This window comes from Penicillium waksmanii (genome assembly GCF_028829765.1).
Source record: "Penicillium waksmanii strain IBT 27052 chromosome Unknown utg000001l:1.0-4852451.0:1.0-4856178.0, whole genome shotgun sequence".
NCBI classification, from domain to species: Eukaryota; Fungi; Ascomycota; class Eurotiomycetes; order Eurotiales; family Aspergillaceae; genus Penicillium; species Penicillium waksmanii.
In genome coordinates, this window is record NW_026643248.1 from 1,249,374 (window position 1) to 1,276,569 (window position 27,196).

The 27,196-nt window shown below is 50.6% G+C and overlaps 9 protein-coding genes across 9 annotated transcripts; 4 read left to right on the plus strand and 5 right to left on the minus strand.

The window, feature by feature from the left end:
• Nucleotides 1-1,711: 1,711 nt before the first annotated feature.
• Nucleotides 1,712-3,027, minus strand: N7481_000452 (uncharacterized protein; the record flags this gene model as incomplete). The annotated part of the gene is made up of 4 exons (XM_057259671.1): nt 1,712-2,286; nt 2,397-2,731; nt 2,796-2,937; nt 2,991-3,027. The coding sequence occupies 4 exons, from the start codon at nt 3,025-3,027 to the stop codon at nt 1,712-1,714; spliced, it is 1,089 nt and encodes a 362-aa protein (XP_057127503.1).
• A 450-nt stretch (nt 3,028-3,477) lies between these two features.
• N7481_000453 (putative PHD finger domain protein) lies at nt 3,478-6,884 on the minus strand (the record flags this gene model as incomplete). Its single annotated transcript, XM_057259672.1, has 2 exons — nt 3,478-4,384; nt 4,453-6,884. 2 exons carry the CDS (start codon nt 6,882-6,884, stop codon nt 3,478-3,480), a joined length of 3,339 nt encoding a protein of 1,112 aa, XP_057127504.1.
• An 831-nt stretch (nt 6,885-7,715) lies between these two features.
• Nucleotides 7,716-8,442, plus strand: N7481_000454 (uncharacterized protein; the record flags this gene model as incomplete). Its single annotated transcript, XM_057259673.1, has 4 exons — nt 7,716-7,729; nt 7,795-8,027; nt 8,201-8,278; nt 8,351-8,442. 4 exons carry the CDS (start codon nt 7,716-7,718, stop codon nt 8,440-8,442), a joined length of 417 nt encoding a protein of 138 aa, XP_057127505.1.
• Nucleotides 8,443-9,065: 623 nt separating this feature from the next.
• On the minus strand, nt 9,066-10,569 carry N7481_000455 (N(6)-L-threonylcarbamoyladenine synthase family protein; the record flags this gene model as incomplete). Its single annotated transcript, XM_057259674.1, has 3 exons — nt 9,066-9,915; nt 9,983-10,378; nt 10,457-10,569. The coding sequence occupies 3 exons, from the start codon at nt 10,567-10,569 to the stop codon at nt 9,066-9,068; spliced, it is 1,359 nt and encodes a 452-aa protein (XP_057127506.1).
• A 943-nt stretch (nt 10,570-11,512) lies between these two features.
• Nucleotides 11,513-11,893, minus strand: N7481_000456 (uncharacterized protein; the record flags this gene model as incomplete). The annotated part of the gene is made up of 1 exon (XM_057259675.1): nt 11,513-11,893. The coding sequence occupies one exon, from the start codon at nt 11,891-11,893 to the stop codon at nt 11,513-11,515; it is 381 nt and encodes a 126-aa protein (XP_057127507.1).
• A 1,689-nt stretch (nt 11,894-13,582) lies between these two features.
• On the plus strand, nt 13,583-14,742 carry N7481_000457 (phosphatase PAP2 family protein; the record flags this gene model as incomplete). The annotated part of the gene is made up of 2 exons (XM_057259676.1): nt 13,583-13,891; nt 13,996-14,742. Coding segments are annotated over 2 exons (1,056 nt in total), but the record flags the coding sequence as incomplete, so codon positions are not given.
• Nucleotides 14,743-16,132: 1,390 nt separating this feature from the next.
• On the plus strand, nt 16,133-18,484 carry N7481_000458 (citrin; the record flags this gene model as incomplete). The annotated part of the gene is made up of 4 exons (XM_057259677.1): nt 16,133-16,309; nt 16,450-17,631; nt 17,705-17,867; nt 17,931-18,484. The coding sequence occupies 4 exons, from the start codon at nt 16,133-16,135 to the stop codon at nt 18,482-18,484; spliced, it is 2,076 nt and encodes a 691-aa protein (XP_057127509.1).
• Nucleotides 18,485-19,469: 985 nt separating this feature from the next.
• N7481_000459 (DUF5321 domain-containing protein) lies at nt 19,470-20,159 on the minus strand (the record flags this gene model as incomplete). The annotated part of the gene is made up of 2 exons (XM_057259678.1): nt 19,470-19,645; nt 19,712-20,159. 2 exons carry the CDS (start codon nt 20,157-20,159, stop codon nt 19,470-19,472), a joined length of 624 nt encoding a protein of 207 aa, XP_057127510.1.
• A 354-nt stretch (nt 20,160-20,513) lies between these two features.
• N7481_000460 (C50 family peptidase) lies at nt 20,514-26,897 on the plus strand (the record flags this gene model as incomplete). The annotated part of the gene is made up of 2 exons (XM_057259679.1): nt 20,514-25,206; nt 25,285-26,897. 2 exons carry the CDS (start codon nt 20,514-20,516, stop codon nt 26,895-26,897), a joined length of 6,306 nt encoding a protein of 2,101 aa, XP_057127511.1.
• Between the last annotated feature and the right edge of the window lie 299 nt (nt 26,898-27,196).

Consider the following 27,196-nt stretch of genomic DNA (forward strand, 5'->3'; position numbering starts at 1 on the left):
CTCTTTGTGCTCGTTTCTGCACCAACTAAGCCACGAAGATGGGTAATTAAGAACAGGTTAAATTCTTCACACAGGCTGCATAAATACCTAGGTATAACTTTGACATGGATGCTCAGCATATCAGTCTCTTTCCTCCAAGTTAAGATAAAAAAAGTCACTCTGGATAAGCTATATCCCTATTACAAATTTTAATCTTGTGAGTCTATAGCATGTGGATCGTCTACTACCGCAGAGCATTTAAATCCTCAAGCTCTACTCACAACAGAAGAATCCCAACAGCACCGGCATCAGCACTAGTAGTAGCCATATTACATCAGAGGAGTAAAGATCAAGGTATTAATTACTCTTCGAGTGGTTTGAAAAGGACTGTACAGGGTAGCTCGTCGGTTTGAGTCTTGTAAGCTGTACAGCAACTTAGATCAACCAAGTATGATGCAGACCATTTGAGGAAGGAATCAGATCCTTGAATTGAAGATGTATCAAAGTACTATATCTACTAGTAGTCTACAAAATCACCAATCCAATCTCAAATTCAAGACAAGTCATACATTTAGGCTATTTAAAAATCTCTCTATATCAAATTGTCGACGTCGATATTGATAAATAGAAATTCAAAGCCGCACAGGTATCCGAATCGTTCTGTTCAAACCTACACTTGATCGAAACTCGCGTTCCTAGTAGGGTAAGCAGGATCCTAACCTATAGCATGGCGGTAGGACCGGGCCAGGCCAACCACCACACCAGGGAGAAGACGACACAATCTGGAACAAAAAAAAAAGCAAAAACAGAAAAGGGGGAAGAATGCAATACAACAAGGAAAGGCGCAAGTCAGACCTTAAAATTCTGATTGCCTTACCGTCAAGCTTCCTGGGCGCTGCGCTCCGCTTCTCTCCGCTCCTCCGGAGATGATCAGGGATTTCAAAGGAAAATAAAAATCACCTGTATTTTGTTTTTGCTTTTGTTTGTTTTAGAGGGCGATACTACAAGCGCGAAGACGAGACGGCCTTGGCGAAAGACAGGGCGGATTTGTGGTAGAACAGGTGAGTGTGATGTGAGTGAACAAGGTGTGATAGGTGATAGATGATAGGTGATAGATGATAGGTGAAAAAGGGGGCGACACTTTAGTTTGTCGAATACATCGAAACGAGCCGGGTTACTGAACTGAGATGGTGGTAGAGATGTTGTGCATAAGGCGAACAGTTTTGTGACCGAGAGTGCTGACCCAAGAGACAACCGATATTACAGCGATAATTTGTTTGCTTTCCCTTTGCCGCTAGAGAATTTCCCGATAGTTGAATTGACGTCGCAAACAGAACAAAAGAGAATCCCATGGGACACATCATCGAGCGAACCGAAAGCTGATACTGACGACATGAATGACCGATACCGAAACCGAGTTGCCAGTTGCCAATTGCCGAGTCAGCCACCCACTTGGGGGGAAAGACCGATGACGCTCCGAATATTTCTTGTTGAGACGTAGACGCGAAAGCAGAGAAAAAACACAAAAGACTTGACGACGCCCGTGGCCCGTCGCTCAAATTTCCCACATTAAGACAATTTCAGAAAAAGAAGAAGGGAAAAAAAGGGGGAAGAGGAAATGGATGGTAGGAAGAGAATTGGTGGGGGGAAGGGTAGTGTAGAAACGTTCAACCATCAAGGAGGAGTTCGGATGTCGAGTCTTCCTTGGTCATTTTTGTGCAGAGGGAATACATTACCTGCTACCATAGCGCTCATCACCCCGGCCCTCGTAGGAACGGCCAGCATAGGTGTCACCACCACCGCTGCCGCCGCCGCCGCCGCTTCCGCGGGGCTCACGAGGGGGAGCATTGTCGTAGGAGGGAGGGTTGGCGTCACGGTCGTAGTAGCTACGGCTGCCACCAGCATCGCCACCTTCGGCAGCAGCAGGGGCACCACCACCACCGCCGCCACCACCTCCACGGCGATCATCACCTCCACGGCGGTCGTCACGGCTGTAACGATCGTAGCGGTCAGGGCCACCACCGCCACCGCCACCACGGTAGGCATAGTCGTCGCGAGAGCCACGGCGGTAATCACGGTCACCATAGTCACGACCACCACCACCACCTCCTCCACGGTAGTCACCACCACCACCGCCTCCTCCGCGGTAGTCGCGGCCGTAGTCGCGACGGTCGTTGTAAGAGTCATAGCGACCATGGCGATAGTAGTCGTCGTCACCACGGCGGCGCCAGTTGCCACCACCTCCGCCAGGAGCGCGGCGGTCATCATAGCGGTCACCACCACGGCGAGGGGGACCACGACCATCCTCTGTGAGAAAAAAAGAAAATGGGTCAGCCAGATGCGACGATGGAAAGAGAAAGGGAGAGAAGGAATAGGATCGAAACGAAAACTTACCACGCTTAGGAGGACCAAAGTACTTGCCGGGGTGGGAGTACGAGGGCGGCTACGGCGAGCCTTCTCGATGCTCAGGGTGCGACCTTCGATGACTTCACCCTGAAGACCCTCCTTGGCGGCATCGGCTTGCTCGCCAGTAGTCATGTTGACGAAACCGAAGCCACGGGACTCCTTGGTGTGAGGGTCAAGCATAATGGAGCAGTTATCGACATCACCGTACTTCTCAAAGAGACGCGAGATATCGGACTCGGTGAGACGGGGGTGGATGCCAGTGACAAAGAGGTTGGAACCGGAGTTCAGGGCACCCTCCTCCTCCTCGGCTTCCTCGACGAGGTGAGCAGGCTTGTGGCGCATGGGGCTGTGGAGATGATTTTGTCAGTTCGGATAACAGTAGCAGGATTCTAATTCTCAATGTAACATACCGGTCACGCTCACGCTCGCGTTCACGGTCACGCTCGTCGGGGCGTGCTGGGGAGCGGCTACGGGTGCGAGCGCGCTCGCGGTCGGGTCGGGGCTCATCGCGAGGAGAGGCGCTGCGGTAGCGCGGCTCATCCCGGGGCTCGTCTGTGGAGGTTCCATCAGAGATGAAAGAGATAGCAGTGGATGGATAAACTCACCGGCGTAACGGCCGTTGTCGTTTTCAAAGTCAGCCATGATGGGTACTCGATGGATGTGGATGGGAGAAGGAAGAAAGGAAGAGAAATCGAAGATAAGAGGGAATCACGCTAACGGAACAACCCTTTACATCCACTCCGAGTGCAGACAAAGAACTCGACTGCTACCTCTGGCGAGTTTTATTTCAATTTTTATTGTCTTATTATTTTACTTTTATTATTATTTCACTTTTCCCCCTAATTAACTTTTCTCTCAAAAAATCAGCTAGGAGTCCATGCAGTAAGACAGCAAAGCAAGGCGCCAAGGCCACCACTACGTACTACGTACAGCATGATTCATTCAATGAAAAAGAGTCAACTTCCCTTGCCCAGTATGCAATTAAAAAAGGAAGATAACAGATAGAGAGAGAAAAATAGCCATAAATAGCTAGAAAAAAAAGGCTAAGCCATAACTCCTACCCACGCCTGATGCTCATAAGATTAACCCTATTCACCTGCGCCGACGAGTGCGTCGGACCTGCTGAGAATTCCCTGTACCAGCACCAGCACTAGCACCAGCAGGCGCTTTCGTTGGATCCTGGTCCAGTTCTTCTTCTACCAAATCTTTCAATTCATCCTCGTCCAGTTCACTTAGTTCCTCGCTCATGCCCCGCATGACATCCCGACCCGTCCATCGTTCCTCGTGGATTGTGGTTCCGATAGGATCAAAGGGCTGCATGTACCATTGGATACCACCCTGAGCCAAAGGTAGCCGCTGATCCGCCTCCGTCAGCACTGGCGTTGGGTGCCGACGATAGATTGGGCCTGCATTTGGCTTAATCTCCTCGGCCAGTTCTGATTCTGCAACAGCCTCCTCGGGGGCCGCGGCTTCTTCCTCGTTGGGTGCCCCATTCAACTCAGTGGTCTTGGCCTGGGCCTGGGTTTCCCGGGGTACTTTGCCCTCGCCCGTGTCCTCGACGACAGTGGTGTGCTCAATACCCTCCATTGCTTCGGTTTTCGTGTCATGCGGGCCAATATCGAATTCGGTGTCTCCTTCCGGTTCGGCAGACAACACGCTGTGGTCGAGGATCACATCGAGCTCCTTAAGCTCTTTTTCGAATGGTTTGCGATTTAGTTCGCTCTCGTTTCGAATGGCGTCTTCCAGGGCCGGCTGGATCGCCTTGATGATTCGCTTGGCCAGTTTTCTCTTCTCGCGTTGCTCGATACTGAGTTCCGGTGCCCGACCACTGATCTGGGCCTGCAGTTCGGCAGTATCACCAGCCGGGCCCACGCCAATCTCCGATGTGAAAAGGCTGGCCAGGTCCGCCGAGAAAGATGCGACGGATGGATAGAACCGTTCATTGAGTCGCTGACGTATTGAGAACAGGCCAGCTGCGAATGTTCCTTTGCTATCCAATCTGTAAATGGGCATTAGCTGGAGAAGGGGTAAGGTGGGGGGGGTTAGTCATAGAAGATGGCAACTTACACTTGTGCTTTCTCCAGGATAGGTCTGAGTAATGGGAAAATAGGGAAATAAACCAGGTCGACAATATTGCGTAGCATCTCGGCGTCCTTGAGTTTCTCCCTTTCGCGTTTCTTCACCTCGTCACACAACATTCTCAACCGATCAAGGTCTTTGTAGAGCCACTCTCCAAATTCCTTGCGACGTGTGAGGCGTTTGTGGCCAGTGACGCCCATAGCGACGTAGTCCCGCCGAGTCATCTCCATAGAAGAAAAGGTTTCAAGCTGTAGCTGAAGTCTCTTCAACAACGCGGCACCTCGTCTCGCCTCACGTTTGAGGGTCCAGTATTTGCACGCCTCCTCGGCGTATTGCTTTCGCCCACGAACTGTGAACCGGGCAAGAGTGGCCACCACAGAGTTTAGAACAAGTTGAGGGACTACAGGGGCACCGGAAGGAAGTTTCCAAATTGTTCTCGAAGGTGGTCGTTTTCGCTTGTTTCCTCCAAGTGTGAGTGTGATTCGAGGGGTGTTTGCTCGCTCGCCTTCGTCCGGGGCGAAGGCCGATCCAAGTGACAGCGCCGCAGCCTGACTGTCTCCCCACCGTCTGCCCTGCATCGTGGTGCGGTAGTATTCAATGGCGTCGGCGGTGGCAATGTCAGTGCCATGCTCAAGTCTCCAGTCAGGAGGGACATGCTTGTCGCAGAATGCCTTCAGCAAGTGTGAGTCCATAAGTCCATGGCCAATCTTCATCTTCAAGTACAGCTGCGCCCGGCGTGCACATGAAACGTGGAAAGCAACGAAACAGTTCTTGTTGCTGCACTGAATTGAAGCACCCATTCTCTGCTTGCAAATGTAACAGTTAAGTTTCCAACGGCTTTTTGGTACCTTTTCCACATCAGTCACAGGCTCCATCAGAGACGGATTTCCGATAGAGACTTCGGGAATCCAGATTGAACAAAGCAAATGCGCCCATTTAGAAGAAGTGGTTTGTTTGAAGGCACCCTCGGTATTAGGGCAGAAGATACAATCGGTAGATCCTCTTCCTAGTAACTGACACTTGCGGCACAACCACTGACCCTCTGGAATGAAAGGAACGCCGTAGCACTCTTGATGAACCGCCAGATCGCAGCCATCGCAGAACACAATTGCGTTAGAGTTCTCGCAGTCGCCATCATCGCAAATAGCGCACTTGCTGTCCTGGTCCTCTCCGGGTCCGGCAGTTTCACCATTCACTGCAGCTGCAGAGCTAGAGCGAGGGCGATGTGTCTGTGGAGGCTTTGGGTTAGGCTTCGGAATGCGCTTTTCGAGCGAATGCCATTCTTTCTCAATCTTGGTCATGGTGATTTCGAATATGGCAGGCTTGATTGGCTCCAGCTGGTCATCTCGACGCTTCGAATTGATGTCTTCAAGCCATTTCTCGTCCTGCTCGTCCATGTCATACTCGACACGGCCAGTCGTGGCGTTGACATCGCCTTCTGTCACTGTAGGTTGGATCACGTCCATGTCATCTTCCTGCGCACCTTCGGTCATCCGAATGAAGCGTCGGTCGTGGCGAAGAAACAAATCACTTTCCTGGTATCCCACATTGGCCATTGTACGGTCGACATAGTTCTGTTGTCCGATTCCTTTCTGCTCGTAGAATGTAAATGGATCGCGGAGTCGGAACGACGGTTTCGGTAGGGTCAGTCTCTCTCGAGGGTTCGGTCCTGGGGGTGGTATTATCTTGGGTCCTTGGTTGGAAAATAAAGCATTGAGGATGGCTTCGGGGCGACGCGGTGGACGGCCCGGCCTACGTTTGAAAGTAGCTGGAGATGTCGAGTCATTCGCCTGCGAAGCGGGGGTTCCTGGAGTATCCTGGCCATTGGTACCGTTGACAGACTCCGCAGCAAGAAGACTGGCCGCGGTCTCAACCGTATCAACCTCCTCGGCTGTAAAAACAGCTAGTCTGCCATCGATATCCAAGTCCGGATGGAACTCCTCCCACCCTCGCTCCTCCCGCGGCTTATAACCGTCTCCTTGTTGTAAAGCCAATGCGGCGGCTGTGGATGATGTGAAGCGACCTCGGTTCTGGCTCTTATCTCGTCTCGGGCGCGTCACGGGTGGAGGTGTTTCTGGTACAGGGGGAGGTGGCGGGGGGGGCATGAATGGGAGGTAGGAGGTCGACTTCGCGTTTTCGCGCACTGTTGCTGGGGGGGGAGGGATGGTGGCGGTAGTGGTAGTGGTAGTGGTAGAGGGACGGCGGGGGATGCTGGATTTCTTTTTAGGTGTCGTTTCTCGTTGCGAGGCTTCGACGTCGATGAATCGTCCACCTCCTCCAGGTCCACCGGGGACGTACTTGCGCTTCTTAAAAGGAGGGCCTTCAGGGGAGTCGGCTGCGCTGCGTGAACTTTTCAAAGCAGACTTAGGTTGAGCCCTCGATGGTCTACTTGAGATGGAGTGTCTAGACATCGGGGCCATCGTTCATGGCAAGCTTCATGCGATCCGTATGTTGATCGTCACAGGGCTTGGAGAATGCCAATCAGACACGTCAAGTCGCGTTCAGGGGGGAGCGAGGGGGGTGTGGGTGACAGGTATCCGAACAATGCAAGGATCTCCGAAATAACCAGACGCGCATGAATAAGAAAACAAGCAATAACCAGTAGGCGCCTGGATGAAAGCTGTTCAGCTGGGTGTTTGGTTATCTCAAGGCCGAAGGCGGAGACGTCCGTGCTCTCAGTTGGCTGTGGCTGTGGTGGCTGACATAGCAGTAGTACTAGTATGCGACTCAAAGAGAACTTCAAGTTCTTTATTGAACTTCGAGTCCTCTTTAATATTTTCATGTATACAGTACATTAGTATTCTAAGTATATACTTACTAGGTAGCTTTATACTACTAGTAGTACTGGTAGTTGTGGTGACTGGGAAATCCTGCACTTCAGGCCGGCAGTACGTAGACCTGAAATATATACTTCCAAGGTTTGCCTAGTGCTCAAGCTGTTCTATTTTATACTCAGGCTACTAACAACTTCAAGTTTGGAATCTACTTCAAGTTGTTATATTGTTGTTATATTGTTGAGGAATTTGCACTTTAATCTATCCTATCATGTTACATCTTCCAACCAAAATCAGTCCAGACCCTACTCGTAGAAAATCCAGCTATTCCTCTCTGGCCTCTTCCGCCAACCGTACTTGGCAGCCTCAGGTGTCGACCTGAACTGTGTCGGACTCGCACCAGCTTCCCCGCATACTCATCTGGGTTCCCTGTGTTTCACTAAAATCAGATCCGGTATCTACTACCTCGCTGCAATCATGGGTGATGAAAGGTATGCAACTACTACCCCGCCGAACACCCTTCCCCAGAGCTCTGCTAAAGTACAATTGGCTACAGATGGCGCGGCGGACCCAGTCGCCAATCGTCGCAGCGTCAATCCGGCAACCGTGATCGAGCTGGAGGACAGGGACAAGGACAAGGACAAGGACAAGGGCAAGGGCAAGGGCAAGGGCAGGGCGCTGGCCGCGGTGGAAATCCTGCTTGGAATAACAACTCGACTTCTTCGCAGGATCAGCATATCCCCGTGAAGGGGTTCAACGCTGGAGAGGCGAAGAACCTGTTGAAGAAAGGTGAGTTGACACGTGAATGGAATGCGATGCGACTGCGACGGTCATTACCATTGCAATTGCACAAGTGAGACACAAAGCTAACCGATACTTCGTATATTAGCTCCCAGAGGTAATACGGACTCTTCTCTGCGCAATCTACACCCTGCCCTTCCCAATCTAACATATCGCCACAGACTCGAAAGTTCCCTTTTACAAGCCCACCGGCAAGGATGCCAATAACCAGAAATCTGGAGGACCGTGGGGTGCGAAGGGTACGTTATACCTCGGAAATAATTCATAACTATGGAGTTCCCTCCAAGTTCACGTCACTAACACCGCACCAGCGAACACAATGGCCAATGGAAAGGACTTCTTCGTCGAGCTTCGGAAACAAGTTGCTTCTCTACAGCGAGGCGGTCCTCCCGTTGGTGGCTGAGGGGTGATTTTGAAAGCGCTATTTGGTTTACTTTCGTTGTTTCTTTTTATTATTTGTCTTTGATTGCCTGTTTTGCATTCTGTACCGGTTACCGGAATGGGCTTGGTTCATTTGCACGGGTTAGAGCGGCGCATTCATCGATACCCTACTGGCGGAGGAGGAACTGGGCGGGAGGGAAGGACATTTCCAAAGTTCTGACCAATTTATTTGGCCGGTTACATTTGCATCGGCGTCTTGATTTCTGTGGGTCTAGCTATTCTCTGCTTCGCTTCTGCATGGTAGTGTCGTCAAAATACACATGGGCTAAGAATTGGTCCAAATCGTTTTCCTTGGAGTATGAGCTGTATTGTATGATCCGGATTGGCGTAGTGATTGTAGGCTTGGTCCTTTATTTGGTCGGCTTTTGTAGCTGGAGTAGATTGGCTACGAAATTGACGCCGATGCCAGTTTCATACTACATAGCTAGAGGGTCTCCCCACTTATCAACTCGTGTGCTGTAATAGTTCTTTGCATTTAATCAAGTCAATGCGCACAGAGAAAGAAATTGCATAAAATGCAGGAATGGGGTATCATTATAATATACAGTATACTTCACCTAATGTACAAGAACCTTTCCTTCCACCTCAAGCATCCCTCTTCACCCATCCACCAGGCCCAAGAACACCACCATCCTCAGCCTCGGGATCAAGCGTCCACTTCCGCAAAGCCCGAACACCCAAACCAGTCTCCCACCCAGCTTCAAACATCTCAATACCCGCCCACCCAATCATAGCAGCATTATCCGTACACAAATACGGCGGCGGCGCAACAATCCTCACATTCTCAAACCCACGCACATCCAAAAACGATCGCAAAACAGCCATCAAGAACCGATTAGCCGCAACACCCCCACTAACAACAAGAGTCTTAACCTCCTCATCGCCAACATGGCTCAATCTCAGCTTCTCAAGGGCAATAATCGTCCGTGAAGCAAGATGTTCAAAACACACCCTCATCGTCTCCCGACCCAATTCAACCCGTTCAAGATGAGAAAGGCCAGGGTCTCCATTAAGACTCGGACTCTCGCTCCGCGCTTTCACAATCTTATTCACCATACTAGCAATAGAAGAAAAACTCAACTGCAAAGCGCGCGTATTCGCAAAAGGCACCGTCACACTCCACCCATATGCACTCTGCTTCTTCATATTAGCCACCTCCTCCCCGCGATTCAGGGGAGGTTTGTAATCGGCGAAATCGGCCGCGCCGTTCGGAAATACGAATTGTTCTAGCGTTTTGGCGTACATTGTATTCTTCGCTTCGGACAATAATTCGGCTGGGATGATTTCTCGTGCGCTTTTGTCTAGTGCTTCGCCGATGGCGATGTCTTCGCTTGAAGCCATGATTTTGTGATCGACTAGTGACTTCGAGTGTACTAGGATCGAATGGCCGCCGGAAACGAGGATTGAGAGGAATGGGAATGAGGGCGAGTTGCTGCTGGTGCTGCTGGTGCCATTCTCATTTTCCACTGCTGGTGCTGCAGCTGCAGCATCGTCTCAGGCACGAGACAAGTCGCGGCGTCAAAAGATGCGCTTGCATATGATGCACTCCAACCATAGGAATCTGCCACGCAACAGACAGAGCCTTTCCTGTATCAAGACCAACAGAGAGATTCGAGCGCATCCCAGGTCCTCTAGTAGCAGAGATGAAATCCGGTCTGCGCCGAACCGCCCCATCGGCTAATTGTATCGACGCCTGTCCTTCTTTCGTGATTGGGAGGTTTTTCAGAGCTTTATTGACCAGATTTGCCATACTCTCTTGGTGTGACTCGAGGGCGAGGATCGGGTGAATACCCCGATGGGCGCGTGAATCGGCTGTGATGTTCTCTAGGAAATGGATCTTGGCTTTTGGAGAGGAGTCGGTATTTAATTTCTCGACTATCGCTACTGAGGTATCGTCACTGCGTGCAAACAATCGTGTTAGCTTGCATCCAAGGTAAATTGGGCAAGAGGTTCATCGATACAATCGCCGAACTTACCATGACGTCTCGATCGCGAGGGTGAGGAGTCCTCGGCGACATCTAAGGCTGTTTCGCCTTAGTTCTGCGGCCGATCGGCGCAGAGCGATCGCTGGGGCTATTGGTGAGAACATTGAAGTGCCAGTGTTGGGTGAACGGTTGTTGGCGTCGCGCGGCGAAAAAAAGATCAAGACCGCACGGGCCAGGAAGCCCTTAAACGCTGCCCTAAATAAAAGATTGGCCGAAGTCTACTGTACATTCGTCACAGGGAAAAGAAAAGGGGGGGAAAAGAAATGGACGATGCTTGCCGGCAGGCGGAATCGAACGGTTGACCTGGAAAATTTGCAAAAAAGCCAAAAGATCAGCCCCAATTTAGCTTCTCCTATCTATAGTGGCCTGGGTATACTTATGAGAGTGAACAGGTGTATCACGGTGTGCTGGGTGATAGCATTTGTTGTGAAATCGGTCACCTAAGGAGAGCGATGGTATGGCTTTTTTTTCTAAGAAGTGAATGTCTTGGCACGTAGACCCTTATGGTCTAGGGAAACAATTGGTTCCTCTAGGAAAGTCCATTAGTCGTAGAATTGTTCTAAGACCTACTAGTAAGTACTGACACAGGCGAAATGTACGGCAAACAGAATTGTGCATAAGTATAAGGTGGGTAAACACCATACTATTCAATAATAACGAGTGACTTGGTTAAACTAAAAAGGTATCGCAGTCATCAATCGGAGGCCCATCAACGTCATAAAAATATAATCATCTCTTCTCTTCCGCGAAATGCATCGACATTCCATCCTCTCCTATTCTCGCGAACTCGATTATCTTATCTACATTCAACCAAGCTCACCGGACTCGGCATTTCGGTTGGTTGGCAACAACAAGGTGCAGTTTGAGCTGCACCTGTGCTCTCTTGACTGGTAGCCGTGTACTTTCCTTGTCGAGTCGGTCGGTGTAGTGCCATATGTTTGCAGCGCCGCTCTGATTCTCACTTTTATAGATCGCTCAGTGTGATATATTGACTTCGTAGCCGGCCAGACAGCCGGTGTCAGTGATTTCCAAAAAGGAAGAACTCATTCACTCGCGCACTGTCCAGCGGCGATCCTCGCGGGTAATCTTCGTGTGTCGGCCATAGTACTCATCCGGGTTCTCAATTGGAGTCACGCAATGCACAGTCGGCGTAACCTGGAACTTGATGCGCTTGTCGGCAACACCTGGTCGTGCAACCGGTTGCTTCTTGAGAATGCTCTTCGACGAGCAGGAGTTGGAGTAGTTGTACGAGGGTACTTGCAATGAAGAGAATCTCTTGGCTGTTGGGCTTGCGGCAGAGATTGGAGAGATTGGCGTGCGAGGAACTTGAAGACCGGGAGACTTGAGAGACAGTGCCGGGCGAGGGGCGCTTGTCGTGGTGGCGATGCTCAAAGAGAGCTTTGGCTTGACGGAGCGAGCAGCGTACATGTTGACGGTACTGGAGGTAATATATGTCGAATTGAGCAAAGATTTCAAAAAAAGTGGTGTCGTTTTTGTTTTTTTGTTTTCACGGGGAAACTTTGATCAACAAAGGTCACCGTAGGTGTGAAGTGGGAAAAGTGTAGAAAGAGGGTGAGATGATAATTATTGACGTAGAGTAGATAGACTTAGAAGGAAGATCGTCTGGACCAGCCAAAACGAAGCGAAGCGCGAGACGAAAATAGAAAGAGAAAAATTAGAAAAACCTCAAACAACGATATGCAGGGAGAGAAGAAGAGACTGGAGGATGGGGTTGGATGTGGGCGGCTATATACTTAGAAACAGGCCCCATCATTCGGGCGGGGGGGGCGGGGGCCAAGCCACCCAACCATCGCCCACTCTCTACGCGCCCTCCTCCATGCACCACAACGCACTATCACCTCTCCCATCACATTTTGGTCCCAACCTTGTAGGGCTTTTGCGTCGATCTCTAGCCAACCATCAAACCGAATGCCAGTTGTGGGTTACTTGGACCCTCGGGAATATGTGATCGGCCGTGATTTCTGAGCATACCCTGCAGCCCTGCATCCTGAGGCATCCTCGACACCCCAAGGAGGGGGCTAGCCCCCCCCTCCTTCAAGGAATACACAAGTAGAAATTGAGTGACCGGTCTTTATCTGCAGCCTTATCACTCGCCATCACTCTGCCGGCCCCATGGATGATAGCTGAGTGGGCAGAGCGATAAACCTTCTGTCTGGGATTATGCATTGGGCTTCATTGGGGCCTGATCGGCAGGATCGAAAAGTTGTCACAGAGTACTCCGTAGCTTTAGTCGCACTATTTTTTCCTTGATGTATAATCACAATCAGCACGGATAATGACGAGAAAAGCAGAGAGTTAAGCGAATCCCCGATTTGTCTTAGGTCGATCATTAAGCTCACTTCAAGCTCTGTGCACATATGTGGAGGTCCGTGACTTCTACTTTGCAATGCATGAAAGTAGCTCTATGGTATGTGTATTCTGTTATAAGACCTATATCATCCCATACATTGCTCCGTTCTTTCTGCTCACAGAATGGTTTCTTGTTTTCAGGGCGGTAGAATAAACCGTCCAATGCCCCGACGAACTAATTTAGAACCAGACAGGTACAGCCAATGCTGGTATGTGACTGGCAGATTTGAAGATTAGCAAGAGAGAGGAAGATTTGATTACCGACAGGTCTAGGGTAAACCTGTATTTCATCCTACCCCGGCACTACCCTATACCCCTTCCCATTGTCAGGTCGAGTGTCACCGTGCATACTGTTCAATCAAGATGTATTCCACCTAAAGTATATGATCAAAAAGAATGACCAAGAGCAGATGATCTCTCTTATCAGAGTCCTTCGCATAGAAGTGAGGTAGACAAGGGTCGACGCGTACGTAGTGGGATACTAGCTAGAGCCACCACTTCCCGGGGAAGCCGGTAAGGCACTTCTTCAGGCTGTGACCAAGTCGCACTTTGTTCTGTTCTAGCGACGAGTACTTCTTAAGGTATTCTTCTAGTACAGTGTACACACAATATTTTCATAAATATCCCGGTCAAGAAACACAGCTCCAAGTCATACCGCATCATGGGCTTACTGAAAAGCATACTTGAACCACTTGGTTGGTCGTTTGATCACTTACCCAATCTGGACGACCCATCTACATAGACAGTCCGATACGATCTGCTAACTTCTCACTCTTCCTAGCAATTGCCGCCATTTTTACCATCGGGACCTGGGTCAATAGGGAGGACGTCCCTTGGTACGATTCTCTTCGTACACCCTTGTTAGTGAATGATGATGCAGATCTGGAACAGGATGGGTTGAGGGCAGATCAGGGTGGTGAAGCCAGGACCGGGGAAGTCGTTAGGGATAATGCGATACCACTGGCATCCAAGAGATGTAAACCGAATGTTCATTCGCGGATATTGGCTCGGTTTCCCTTCATACTCGAGATCTTCTACTGGCTGCTTATCTACTGGGTATGTGTATATCACCTGGCTGGTATAGGACCTACCAAGTTTACCTACCATCACCTGCCCTGGACGGATTAGCACAACTGATCACGATCACCTTCGATCAATAGATCTACCAAGGCTCCCGAGCCATCTCCGCACGAGTAATCGCGGGCCACAAAGCCATATTCGACAAAGCCGAGCACCACGCCCTCTCCATCCTATCCCTAGAAGAAACGCTTAGCATCAACATCGAACTCCCAGTCCAACAATTCGTCCTAAAAAGAACACCATGGCTCATGCCCATCCTCGCCCAAATCTACTACTCCCACATCATCCTCGGCGTCGCATTCCTAGTCTACAGCTACACCTTCCTCGCGCGCAACACATACCAAAACATCCGTCGCACACTCGCCCTCTCAAACGCAATCGCATTTATAATTCTCTCACTTTGGCGCTGCGCACCGCCACGCCTCCTCCCCGAGGAGTATGGCTTCATCGACGTGCTGCATAATAGTCGCTCGGATTCGGATTCCGCATGGACGCAGAATAAATTCCAGTTAACGATTGCTGCGATGCCGTCGTTGCATTTTGGGAATTCGGTGCTTATTGCTTTTTGTCTGGTGAGGTTTAGTCCGCATCTTGTTTTGAGGGGGTTGGGGTTGCTTTGGCCGGTTGCGATGGGGGTTACAGTTGTTGCGACCGCTAATCATTTTTTGATGGATGTTGGTGTTGGGGTTGTGGTTGTTGCGGTCGCGTGGTGGTTTAATTGGGGGATGTTGGTTCTTTTGCCGGTGGAAAGGGTTTTGTTTAGATTGTGGAGGTTGGAGAAACCTCCAGGTGGTGGTGATGGTGATGGTGATGGCAGTGGTGCGTAGGGAGAGAGGTGTGGATGGTCCTAGTAGTAGGTAGTAGGTGTACTCCGCACGGAGTACATGAATCAGTCAGGTTTTGCCGCGGTCCTTCCAAGGTCCAATGTTCTCCATATCATTTCATCTATCTCCAGCCACCTCATCTCGTCTCGGGGATGATCGGACTGGGGCGAGAGAGATGCGAGCAGGAAAATCACCATAATAGGCAGGTTTACGCGTCGGTGCTACATAGGAGAAGACAGATATATTGTAAAAAGATTGGAATGGACACAGTGAATCTACAACATGTACGGAGTATACAGCATTTGATGGTATCCCCTGAATGCCCTCTGTCATAAAGCGATCTGTCACCCCCAGTTGGAGAGGGAATCCGACTTCCCCAGAAAAGGGACGATTTCCCCCCCAACGCAGCAGGGCTAAGCTGCGGAGAGCGGAGTTGAGCCGAGTTTGGTGACCGGGGGGGGAGCGAGGGGAAACCCCAACCAATAATCATCGGTATATCAAGGGGCGCTGTCTCCAACTTTTCCCTTTCCCTCTCCAAGACCCGCCTTGTTGCCTCCGCACGCACCCGGATTTCCTTTTTTCTTTTTCTTTTTGGCTGTGGGAGTTGGTGACCCGGTTTCACCCTTTCGGAAGCCTGTCCTCCCGATGTCCTGGTGATCATCTGGACGGCTCTTCTCTGTGCTCTTTGGATCTGATATCGCTTACCACGGTGACAGGGGGGAATTGGCCACTGGTACTGGTGGTACCGTGGATCTGTGGATCGTGGCGACGAAATCCCTTCACATGCGTTCCTGATATACTGTATACAACGGAGTATATGAGCACTGTGTACACATGTGTACACAAGTATACTCCGGTGTGCGTGTATGTACCAAATAGTAGCCAGCCTTGCAGATCGAGGATAATATATCAAATGCGGAGATGCTGGGGTCGGCCCTAAGACCGAAGGCTCACCGGTTAAATAACGCCATCAGATGTGAATCCCCCCCGGCGGTGAAAATTTCATACTCGCAGGTACTCAGGTACTCAAGTGGCCAAATCATAACATGTCAACCTTGGAAATCTCTGTACTCTGTAGTTCTTAGAATAGAATTACTAGCATTAATGGTAGTATAGAGTACAAACTAAATAATCCATAATTCATGATTAGCATAGGTACCTGGTACAAAACATGGAAATTTTCAAGGTACCGGCTTCTCCAGCGCGGTCCGACTGCGTGATTACTAGCACTGGATTATCGTCGGGTTCATTCCTCTTGACTCAAGCCCCCGTCTCCACACCCTTCACATCCATCTTCCCCCCCTTCCGCTCCCCCCCATTGTTGTGTGCTGCATTTTCACAGCTCGGGTTTCCCCTATCCAGTCGTGATTGATCCAACTGGTACTGTGTTACAATGGCAAGCATCAAGGAAACTGTCAAGGAGACGCTGGTCGGCAGCACCGAGGCGCCACAGCTGTCGCACCAAGCCCGCTCCAACTTCCTGCGTCATTCGCAGAAGGATGAGCATGGCGAGGCCTTTATGAACGAGGACGACTTCATCAATGCCGTGGCCCCCAAGTATGAGGACTATGTGAGTCTCTTTTTCACCTCTTGAGATAGATTCGTCCCTTCCTTTCCATGTCCTCGGTGCTCTGCGGTGCAATGCTTCGCGCCGATCTTCAAGTGTAAGTACGAGGATGATCTTGCTGACCTGTCCCTTCCGCACCACAGCACAAAATCAAGCGCGAGCAGTATGGCATCCTGTTCCGCGTGGCCGATCGTCGCAGAACCGGCAAGTTGACCCTGTCCGACTGGGCTACCTTCGAGAACCTCCTTGCGAAGCCCGATGCCGAGTACGAGATCGCCTTCCGTCTGTTCGATCTGGAGGGAAATGGGACCGTCACTTTTGACGCCGTCCAAGGGCTATACAACCTGAATAAGGGCCCCGATAGTATTCCTTTCGATTGGAACTCAGAATGGGCGTCCCTGTACACCGGACGTACTAAGACCCGCCACGACATGACCTATCCCCAATTCTCCCAGATGCTGCGTGGCCTGCAAGGCGAGCGCATTCGCCAGGCCTTCCACATTTTCGACAAGGATGGCGATGGGTACATCGAGCCGGAAGACTTCCAGCGCATCATTCTGGAGACCTCAAAGCACAAGCTGTCGGACCATGTCCTGGAGAACCTGCCCTCGCTGTGCAATATTTCCACGAGCAACAAGATATCCTACGCCAATGTCCGGGCCTTCCAGAATATCATGCGCGAGATGGACATCATTGATCTGATCGTCCGCGAAGCCACCAAGAAGAGCACCGATGGCAAGATCACTCGTTCAGATTTCCTGAACGAGGCCGCTCGCGTCACGCGTTTCTCCCTCTTCACTCCAATGGAGGCCGATATCCTCTTCCACTTCGCCGGTCTCGATGCCCCATCCGGTCGCTTGTCGCAGAAGGATTTCGCAAAGGTCATCGATGCCTCATGGCGCATTCCTGTTGCTCTTGCTGGCCAGGCTGCCGCTGAAGCGGCGACAAAGACCACCACCTTCTTGCACAGCCTTCTGGAGTCGGCGCATCACTTCGCTCTGGGTAGTATTGCTGGTGCTTTCGGTGCTTTCATGGTGTACCCCATTGATCTAGTCAAGACCCGTATGCAAAACCAACGGTCCACTCGTCCCGGTGAGAGGCTGTATAACAACTCGCTCGATTGCGCGAAGAAGGTTATCCGTAACGAGGGTTTCACTGGCCTGTACTCTGGTGTCATTCCTCAGTTGATTGGTGTTGCTCCCGAGAAGGCCATCAAACTGACTGTCAACGACCTGGCCCGTGGTTATTTCACCGACAAGGACACTAAGCGGATTAAGTGGCCTGCTGAGGTCCTATCCGGTGGTACCGCTGGTGCTTGTCAAGTGGTAAGTTCATCAAGCCGGAAGTTGAATTCCCTCGAGTTTATATCATATACTAACCCACATTCCCCATCAATAGGTCTTCACCAACCCTCTGGAGATTGTCAAGATTCGCCTGCAGGTCCAGGGTGAGATTGCTAAGAACGTAGAGGGTGTTCCCCGCCGCTCAGCTCTCTGGATTGTAAAGAATCTGGGCTTGGTCGGTCTGTACAAGGGCGCCAGTGCTTGTCTCCTGCGCGATGGTAAGAAAGAAGTCCCATCTCATATCTCCCTCACAAATGAAAGATACCTAACATCAAAATTAGTTCCCTTCTCGGCCATCTACTTCCCCACATATGCTCACCTGAAGAGCGATTTCTTCGGCGAAACCGCCACCAACAAACTCGGTGTCGTCCAGCTCCTTACCGCCGGTGCCATCGCCGGTATGCCCGCCGCCTACCTGACCACACCTTGCGACGTGATCAAGACCCGTCTGCAAGTCGAAGCTCGCAAGGGCGAAACCAAGTACACCAGTCTCCGTCACTGCGCTAAGACCGTGTGGAAGGAGGAGGGTCTCCAGGCCTTCTTCAAGGGCGGCCCCGCCCGAATCCTGCGCTCATCACCGCAATTCGGTTTCACCCTGGCCGCCTACGAGGTCCTGCAGAAGGCGCTGCCTTTGCCTGGTTCTGAAGAGGCTCTGACTACTCCCAGTGGTCAGGTCGAGCCCGGCGTCGGTCTGCAGGGCGCTAAGGCTCCTCTCCCTTATCTGCGATCAAGGAACGCTCTGAAGCTCATCCTGGACCTGGATCAGAATATCGGCCGAGTGCAGGTCCCTCGTCTTGAACACTGGCCTAAGATCATTCAGGCACCGAAGCAGTGAGCTCGATCATAGTTTCATAGCGATGTGTTTCATTTTCGACTGTTGTGTGTGTGTCGTGTGTGTCTGTGTGGGTGGGTGTGGGTGTGTTCGTTCCCCCGCTGCCTGCGCTTTTTCGTGATATCTTGGCCCAGTTTAGCATTTTCCCATTGGAATCTTCATTTCATTTCATTTTCTCTTTCATTTTCTCTCTCTTTTGCTTTTCTCTTTTTTCTCTGCTTTTCTTTTTCGGAAACATCTCTTGCCGTTGCTTGTTTCCCTTTCGACAAAAATGGGGTGATGCTGTTTGTGATTTTGGGCTAGGTGAACCCCCCCCCCCCCAAAACACCCTCCCTATGATTCAGTTTTCTTCATGTTTTTTTTTTGGATTCATTCTTGGATGGATGGTGTGCAAGTTGTATGCATTGTATCAACAATAGATAGACTTGGAAAAAGGAAGAGAGTCGGGGCTTTAGAGGGGTTTCCAAGGTTTCCCTGCATTCAAGCTCGATTTTCTACATCTACAACGAAAACCAAACCCGCGTTGGTGTGGTACTTATACTTATTTCTTCGACTCGGATTATCATTATGATGCTGGGTTGTTGCTATTGTGTGATGACAAGTTTGTGCATAGTACTTAGATCTAGAGCAGATAGAATCGAACTTCTTGTCCAAAGACTGGATTAACTTTATTACCCTCAGGCTTTAGAATGCGAGTGTGTTGGTGGTGAGATTGCTTGTCGAATTATATACATGAATTCTGCATATTTGGCGTCATATCGACACAAAGGTCGCGGTGATATGGTTTCATATACAACAAGGTAGTAAGTAAGGTTTACATCATATAGTAGTACATTTGTTTGCCCTGCCGTCTTCATGGTTTTGCTTTGTGCCACAGGTCGGCAGGGGCGGATGGCTAGAAGCCTATGCAGTGTTGTTACTGCAAAGGCTCAACCTCGAAACCCATGGCAACTTTTGGCCAGATAGGCATGGGAAATAAGGGGAAACTTTAGAAGAATCTTGTTTTCCGTGGGGACTGGTGCTTCGTCTCCTCTGTGCTTGGTGTCGTTGACTCCTTTGGTTGAGACTTTTGTATCGGTTGAGTCGGTTCCTCAACTTGCTGAGCTGGTTCCTTCTTGTCTTTGCGATGCCACAGAGAATCTTCCTCTTCAATCTCTCGCAGTACTGAAGAAAAGAAAGTATCAGTAAAACAAAGAACCGACATCATTCATCGTTAAATACTTTACTTACCATCTTCCCACTCCTTCTCTTGCGCCTCATCACCCGTACCCAACAATTTTTCCACATCAACCTTCTCCCCGCGTTTAACGCGCTCAATAACCTCCTTCAACAACTCGATCTTCGCATCCGTACTCCGCCGGTATGCCGTATAGTCATTCTTCAATGTGAGCATGCGAATAGCTTGCGATCCGATGAGGGTGAATATGACGATATAGAACGTGGCTGGATTCCATTCCTTGGATTTACTCTGCGGGTCGCGGGGTTTGCGATGGCGAATGAATCGCGGGATCATCGCTGTCCATACGGATGTGTCTGCAATCTTGGGGAGTCGGTCGGAGGTAGCATAGTGTCGTGATGAGGAGGAGCCTTGATACCGGGCTGCGAGAGTGGGCTGTTTCGAGAAGGACTGTAATTGTCTGCTAAGACCAGACGGCCTTAATCGAAGTAGGGTGGCCATTGGGTGTGAGAATTGGGGGGTCGAAGTTTAGTACCCTAGATTCAAGATGACAATCGTCGCTGGCTTCAGGAACTCCGCGGGCAAAAGTGAGCAACTGCCCGTTCTGCCCGTTCTTGCCGCCTCAGACCGCCAAGATGGTCCTACCCAAATTGGTTAGTTTGTGTTTGTTGCTCCGACAACGCGGGACGTTAAGCTTGGGGCACACACGCTGAACGCTGCCCGAGCCCCAGTCCGAGCCCGCACCAGCGCGTTGTGCAGCCCGGTGATATCACCTGCAAAGCTTCCGAGCTTCAAATCTCATCTCCGCCTCCGACTGATGACGCCAATTCCTAACACACACCTCACAACACCGACATGGCGGTCACCGTCTTACCAATGAGCTCCCTAACCGAGACCGTTAAACAAGCCGTCCGGTCCACAACAACATGCTCCGATTCAACCGTGTTGTCCCTCCAAACCCTCCTCCGCGGATCCTCAATGGGTCCCGAGAAGCCCGCGCGAAAGAATACGAAATCGACCAAAGACCCTGCTGCCCCCGTATCTCGAGCGAGAACGTCCCGAACAACCAAAACAAAGACATCTGCCGACACTACCACTACCTTGCAGTCAATTGTCGATCAAGATGCTGCCGGCCTCACGCTTCAGGAGAAGCTCGTCCTCGCGACGGAAGTGTTTAATGTTACATTGAAGACTCTCACGGATGCATCGAAAGTCACAACGACAAAACGCCAGCCTATTTCCGATCCCGCCTCGACAAAATCCGGGAGAAGCAGTGTTGCCAGTCTTGACTCGGGGATCTACTCCGCCGCCGAGTGTGCGCGCCTTGCACTATCGACCCTCCGAACTCTGAAAAATGACCAAGCAAGCCAAGAGTTGCCGAACATGCAGCTCGAGCAAGGGGTCTGCGTGTTAGCGGGGAAGTTGATCTCTCTGGGACTAAACGATATGGCGTGCAAGGAATTACGATCACTCAAGAGGAGGATTCAACAACATCTCAATGCTAAAAGGGCGGGCAAGAAAATTGCAGACTGCAAGGATACAATCTCGGACGAAGAGACTGGTAAAGAGAGGATGTCCGATCTGATCAGTTTTTCGAATCTCGCCCACGCGCAACCAGTGTACGGCCTGTTGGTCTCTTATCATTCGAATGTGATGCGATTACTTGCTTCCGACAAGCGAGCTCCGACAATACAGAAAGTTTGTCCTCTGCTGCAATTATCTGATCCCAGCAGTCCGGCTCAGATTATTACTGCGGCTATGAAAACCGGTGCTTTGGCCAGTGATAAGGCTGCTCTTCAACTTCAACTCCTCTCCAATACTGTCTTATCTTTGAGCTCTGCAAAGCCTTCTACTTCAAATGAAGATTCGACAACGTCCAAAGACTCCACCAAGCCGCTCACAGCATTGACGCTCCAGCTATTGTCTCTCGAAATTCGATGTTTGGGGTGGAAGATATCGGGCCATTTGTGCGATGAGGGGAGGGAGATGTTTGATCCTCTGATTAGATATCTTGGAAACTTCTCCCAGCGCAGCAAGGGTGTCGAAAAGACCGAGTTCTCTACAATCTACAAAGCGATCTCCCGGATACAGTTGACAATGGCCGACGTGAAGAAGAAGCCCCAAGATGCGAAGGATTTGAACCTGGGCGCTAAGATCATGACTATTCTTGGCCAGCTTGCTTTGGATGCGGGGTGCTTTGATGAGTCTCTGAAGCTGCTTTCGCAAGCTATCACGCCGTTCACGACATCACAAAGTCTTTCTCTTGCTACTGTTCGATGTAAGATTGCTTCGGTCTACTTTCAAGCGCTGAAAGGTTCGACCACGTACCTGGATGGGGCTTTGAAATCTACTTCTGAGGCTACAGATGCCCTTGGATTACAACTCCGAGGCAGTGCTGGGGATCTGGACGAGTTACTTGTTGAGGCTGCGAGATTGAAAAAACTTGCCCTTGCTTGGTTTGGCGATGCGATGACGAAGAAAGTGAGAAGTGACACGGAAAAAAGTGAAATCGCTTGTCAAATTAGGGAATATCTACAAGCGTTCCTTCGATTTCTCAGGCGATATGTTGGGCGTCCTCTTGCGGAAGATGCTGATGATAAGGAGATAGAGATGTTCAAGAATCGCATCTCCATGTCCAAGAGTATCATTCTTGCCGCCGTTGACTCGGCCATCGCTGTTGGAAAGTTGTCAGTCATGTCTCAACGACCGCCTTGGGAGGATATGCTTCCCATCTTGACAGACTCGCATCGCCTGCTCACTAGTGTTGAAAGTACCACCGACAGCGAATCAGATGAAACTTTGACGGAAAGTATTAGTCTCGGACTTGTGAAGCTCTCCAACCTTTTCTGGTCTCGTTACATCAAGGAGAAGGAAGCAGGGCAAGGTTATCGTGAACTGATCCCGCTGCTCAGACATTCGACTCAATTTCTCTCGGGTTGCTCTTCATCCCACAGGACCACCGCCTTTGCCGCTCTCAAATTCGAGCGGACTGCTCATCTTTATGTGGATGGAAATATGTACGGCGATGCAGAGAAAGCTTTCCGCCAATCAATAGCCGAGTACATTGATACTGGTGCCCTGGAGCAAATGGGGGCAGACCATCCTGCAAGCCTTTCGAGCTCGGCTAAGCTGGACCCGCAAAGTCCCAGCTTCATGCTCAATCGTGTTCTCACTGGGCTACTTAAGGTCAAACTTCGAGGCAAGGGGTCGAAGTCCTCGTCATTTTATGACGATGGGAACCTGGATGTGGAAGGGAGAGGCATTCTTCTTGAATGGCAGATGGGAATACTTTTTGATCTGCATAATTACTCCTCCAGCGAGGATGATTTCCGCTCCATCTTTACATCTGTTGTATCAAACCTCCTCGACATCTATTCTCCCGATAGCAACCCCATTCGCCATGGGCGGGTCATTCTCTCTGTCCTCAGATTCTTGCTTGAGCATCCCAGCGCCTTAGATTCAGACATGGCCGAGAAGGTAATGGAAGAAGGAGCTCAGGATCTGGACCGTGTCAATCTTATTGGTCAAGATACAGATCTGACTCCGTTTGCTACTCACATCACGAATTCACTGCGTGTCATCATCGGCTTCCACGATGGCAAGATGGATGCCGGTGAGCTCGATGACACGCTGGCTTCGTGGGCGTCTATGGCCCGCCAATGCTCCGACTGGGAGACACTGCTCGGCTGTGTTCACGACACCGAGTATTGGGTTCTCCAACTGAAGGCCCTGGTTGATTATACCGAAATTCACGGACTCTGGAAAGCCCAACTCAATGCATTGGAATTGATTCTCCGAGCGGCAGAACTTCAGAAATTCGGAGACCTTTCAGACGCCATTATCATTCTTTCACGTCTTGTCCTTCAACACTGTCAGCTTGGTCATTGTCAAAAGGCCGGTAAACTTCTCTCACGCGGCGAGCAGTACCTCACTCAGCATGATGTTTCCTCCCTGGCCAGTATTTCATTCAAATTGGCTAAAGTTGAGCATCTCCTCGAGACGGGAGAGGTAGATAAGGCGTCGACGACGCTTTCTATGGCCAGAAAGATGTACGAGAAGACTCAGAAATCGGACGAGCTTAGTGGTCTCACCGTCTTGGCTAAAATTTCTTGGGAGCGACTGGTTGCAGATGCTGCTTTTGTTCAGTCTCGACTATCGACTGCCCAAGGCTCAATGACACATGCCCTGTACTTTGCCAAACTTTCCGTCAGACTTAACTGTCGGATCTGGGCGAAAGTCGAGCGACTGGCTCAGAAGAAGCAAGACAAGTCTCTCTCTGCAGCGGGAAGCTCTGATATGGACGCCGTTGCGGAGGGGGTAGCAAAGCTCGACCTATCCCAGAATGGATCTTCCCCAGATGTCTCGCCCAGCTATATCCAAGGTGCTCCATTTTGGCCTCACCTGGGCTCGCATCATACCTGCTTGTTGAATCTTGCAACTTTGTCGGCCCACCACGGTTTATTCCAAGATGCTATTTATTATGGAGAGCAGGCTTTGAAGATTGACAAGACCCTTGATGCCAATATTCGACTCGTTGCTGCACAGACTCAACTTGGTTGCTACCGAACCATCGGCGGCGATGTTGTTGAGGGTCAAGAACTTCTTCTCGCGGCGTCGGAGTCTTCGAAGCAGTTGCCGGCCAGTGTTGAGACGGTTTCCCTGCAGATGGCTCTTGCATCGCTGTACAAGGCGCAGGGACACCATGATAAAGCTCTTCGGTTACTCCAGGAGGCTGATAAAGTCATCACTGCTGTCATCTCCTCGGATACAATCAGTATTTCGGATGGACCAAACGTGGCGGCTTTGGAGGAGAAAATGGAAAGGTTGCAAGTACGCACTACTCGGCGAGCCCAGGGAGCAGCTACCACAACTACTACGGCTACAACTGGTCGACGCACACGTTCAACAAGCTCGGCGGCATCGAATACGACTATCACCAATGCTAAGAGAACCTCGGCTCCAAAGACCCCACGACCAGAAGCCCAAGCTCAGTCGCAGTCACTTCTGCGGCTGAAGGGTGACGTTCTTCGACAACAGGCAGACTGCCTCCGTGCCCTACGTGATTTCGACCGCTCCGCACGCACTCTCGCCGAAGCCCGGCAGTTCGCCACAGCTCGCGAAAGCAAGGTCTCTTTGGAAATTGGGGAGAGTGAACATCTCCTAGCCGAAGCCATCCGCAAATTCGCAAGTCACGCCGTCTACTGCGTCTTACCCGAGTCTACAATTTCCTTGCCCTCCCTGAAGACACCTACCAAGATCGTCGAAGAGATCACTCCACCAGCGGCAACAAAGTCCACCACTGCCAGAAAGACGAGGGCCCCGGCTAGGGGAGTTCGTGGCAAGGTTCAAAAGGCAGGCGAAGACTTCTCGATGATGCTTTCTAAGGCTAGCGATTGCCTCACGAGCGTTTTTGCTGATGCTACGGTTCTTGGGTCGACGCTTGAAAGTCATGCTGCTTCTCGACTTATGAGTCGGATCTCGATGCTTTCTCATGCTACCAATCCTGGAGGGCCTGCGACTTTGGCCCAGTCACCCGCGAATATGAATGGTAAGTCAGGTCCTCGATATTTTGAATGCTTTAAGCCGAACGGGTTAGGGAACTGAACTGATATAATTGAACTTGCAGAAATTGGTCGGGTTGGCGCATTTGCCCGGGAACGCATGGCTATCGACTTTGATCGGAAACTCGTTGACTACGCAGACCCACTCCTCTGGCCAACTTCAATAACCTCAACGAACGAGATGGACGAAACGATCTGCTCCAACTTCGCCGAGCAATATATCGACATCCTGCCCGAAAACTGGAATGTGCTCTCCCTATCTCTGAGCGCGGATCAAACCGAGTTTGTCGTTTCGCGACTTCAGAAAAACCGCTCCCCGTTCCTTCTGCGACTCCCCTTGCGCAGAGGATCGGAAGATGACGAAGAGGAGCAATTCACCTTTGAAGACGGCAAGGAAGAAATGGCCGAACTCATCAGATTGGCGAATGAGAGTGCCCACGCCGCGAAGCTGCAAACAGACAAGTCAATGAAGAAAGAGTGGTGGAAGAACAGAGAAACTCTCGATCGGCGCATGGAAAGTCTCCTGCAGAATGTTGAGAATATTTGGTTTGGAGGTTTTCGGGGTATCTTTTCGCCTCTGCCTCGGGATAGTACTGCGTTGTCTCGATTCGCAGGTGCATTCCAAGCCTTGCTGGATAAGCATCTCCCCTCTCGTCAGAAAGGTGGCAAGGCAGCATCGGCATCAGGATCGGCATCGCCTCGACTCACGCTCCACCAGAATGTCCTGGAACTGTTTATCGGGCTTAGGGATCTCGAAGAACAGGAGGAGCCGGAGGATACGCTGATGGATTTGTTATACTTCGTCGTTGATATTCTCCAATTTCAAGGAGAACGTAATGCCTATGATGAAATTGATTTCGACATGATGGTCCTCGATACCCTCGATGCTCTGCGAGGATACCACAAAGCAGCGAAAGAAGAACTATCCTCCCAACAACCCAGCCACACTATCCTCGTCCTCGACAAAGCACTTCACTTATTCCCCTGGGAATCTATCCCCTGCTTGCAGGGATATCCCGTCACCCGCGTCCCATCTTTAGAATGTCTCCGCGAACGCGTTCTTCAATTCCGCCCCTCCGCATCCGGTACAATTCTAGACCGGTCCTCAGGCGCATACATCCTAAATCCAACCGGCGACCTACGCACCACACAAGAAACATTTGAAAAAGATCTCTCAGGACAAAAATCATGGGTCGGGATAACGAAACGCGAACCCTCCGAAGAAGAATTCCGAACCTCCCTCGAGAATAAGGATTTATTCCTTTATTTCGGACACGGTAGTGGTGCGCAGTATATTCGTGGTCGTACTGTCAAAAGACTTACCAAGTGTGCTGTTGCTTTTCTGATGGGGTGCAGTAGTGGGAGTTTGACTGAGGCGGGTGAATACGAACCGTACGGGACACCGATGAATTATTTGCAGGCGGGGAGTCCTGCGCTTGTGGCGACGTTGTGGGATGTTACGGATAAAGATATTGATCGGTTTTCGACGTCTGCGTTTGAGACTTGGGGATTATTGGGGAAGGGGAAGCAGGGCTCTTTGTCTGGTGCTGGTGCTGGTGCTGATGATGGAGAGGTTGGTTTGGATACGGCTATCGCTGGGGCGAGAAGGTCCTGTGTATTGAAGTATTTGAATGGGGCTGCGCCGGTTGTTTATGGAGTGCCGGTGTTTTTGGAATGAATGGGATGAGATGAGCAAATGAATGGGGTGTGGGTTTCGTTAAATACCCCTTTTATCATCTTTGTATGTATCATATCTGGTTTTTATTCCCCCGCCGGCGTTTTTGGTTGGAAATACTTGCTTCTTCATTGTGGGCAGCTTCTGGATTCGTTTCTCCAATCTTCAAGTTGTTCAAGTTTACTTTGGCCCCGTTCAGCCTGCATTCGCATTATATGAGCAATGATGATATTTCTTAATCTTTACGTTGATATATGAGTGGCAGGTAAGATACTGGTCTAGAGATCAGCTATCTCAATCTA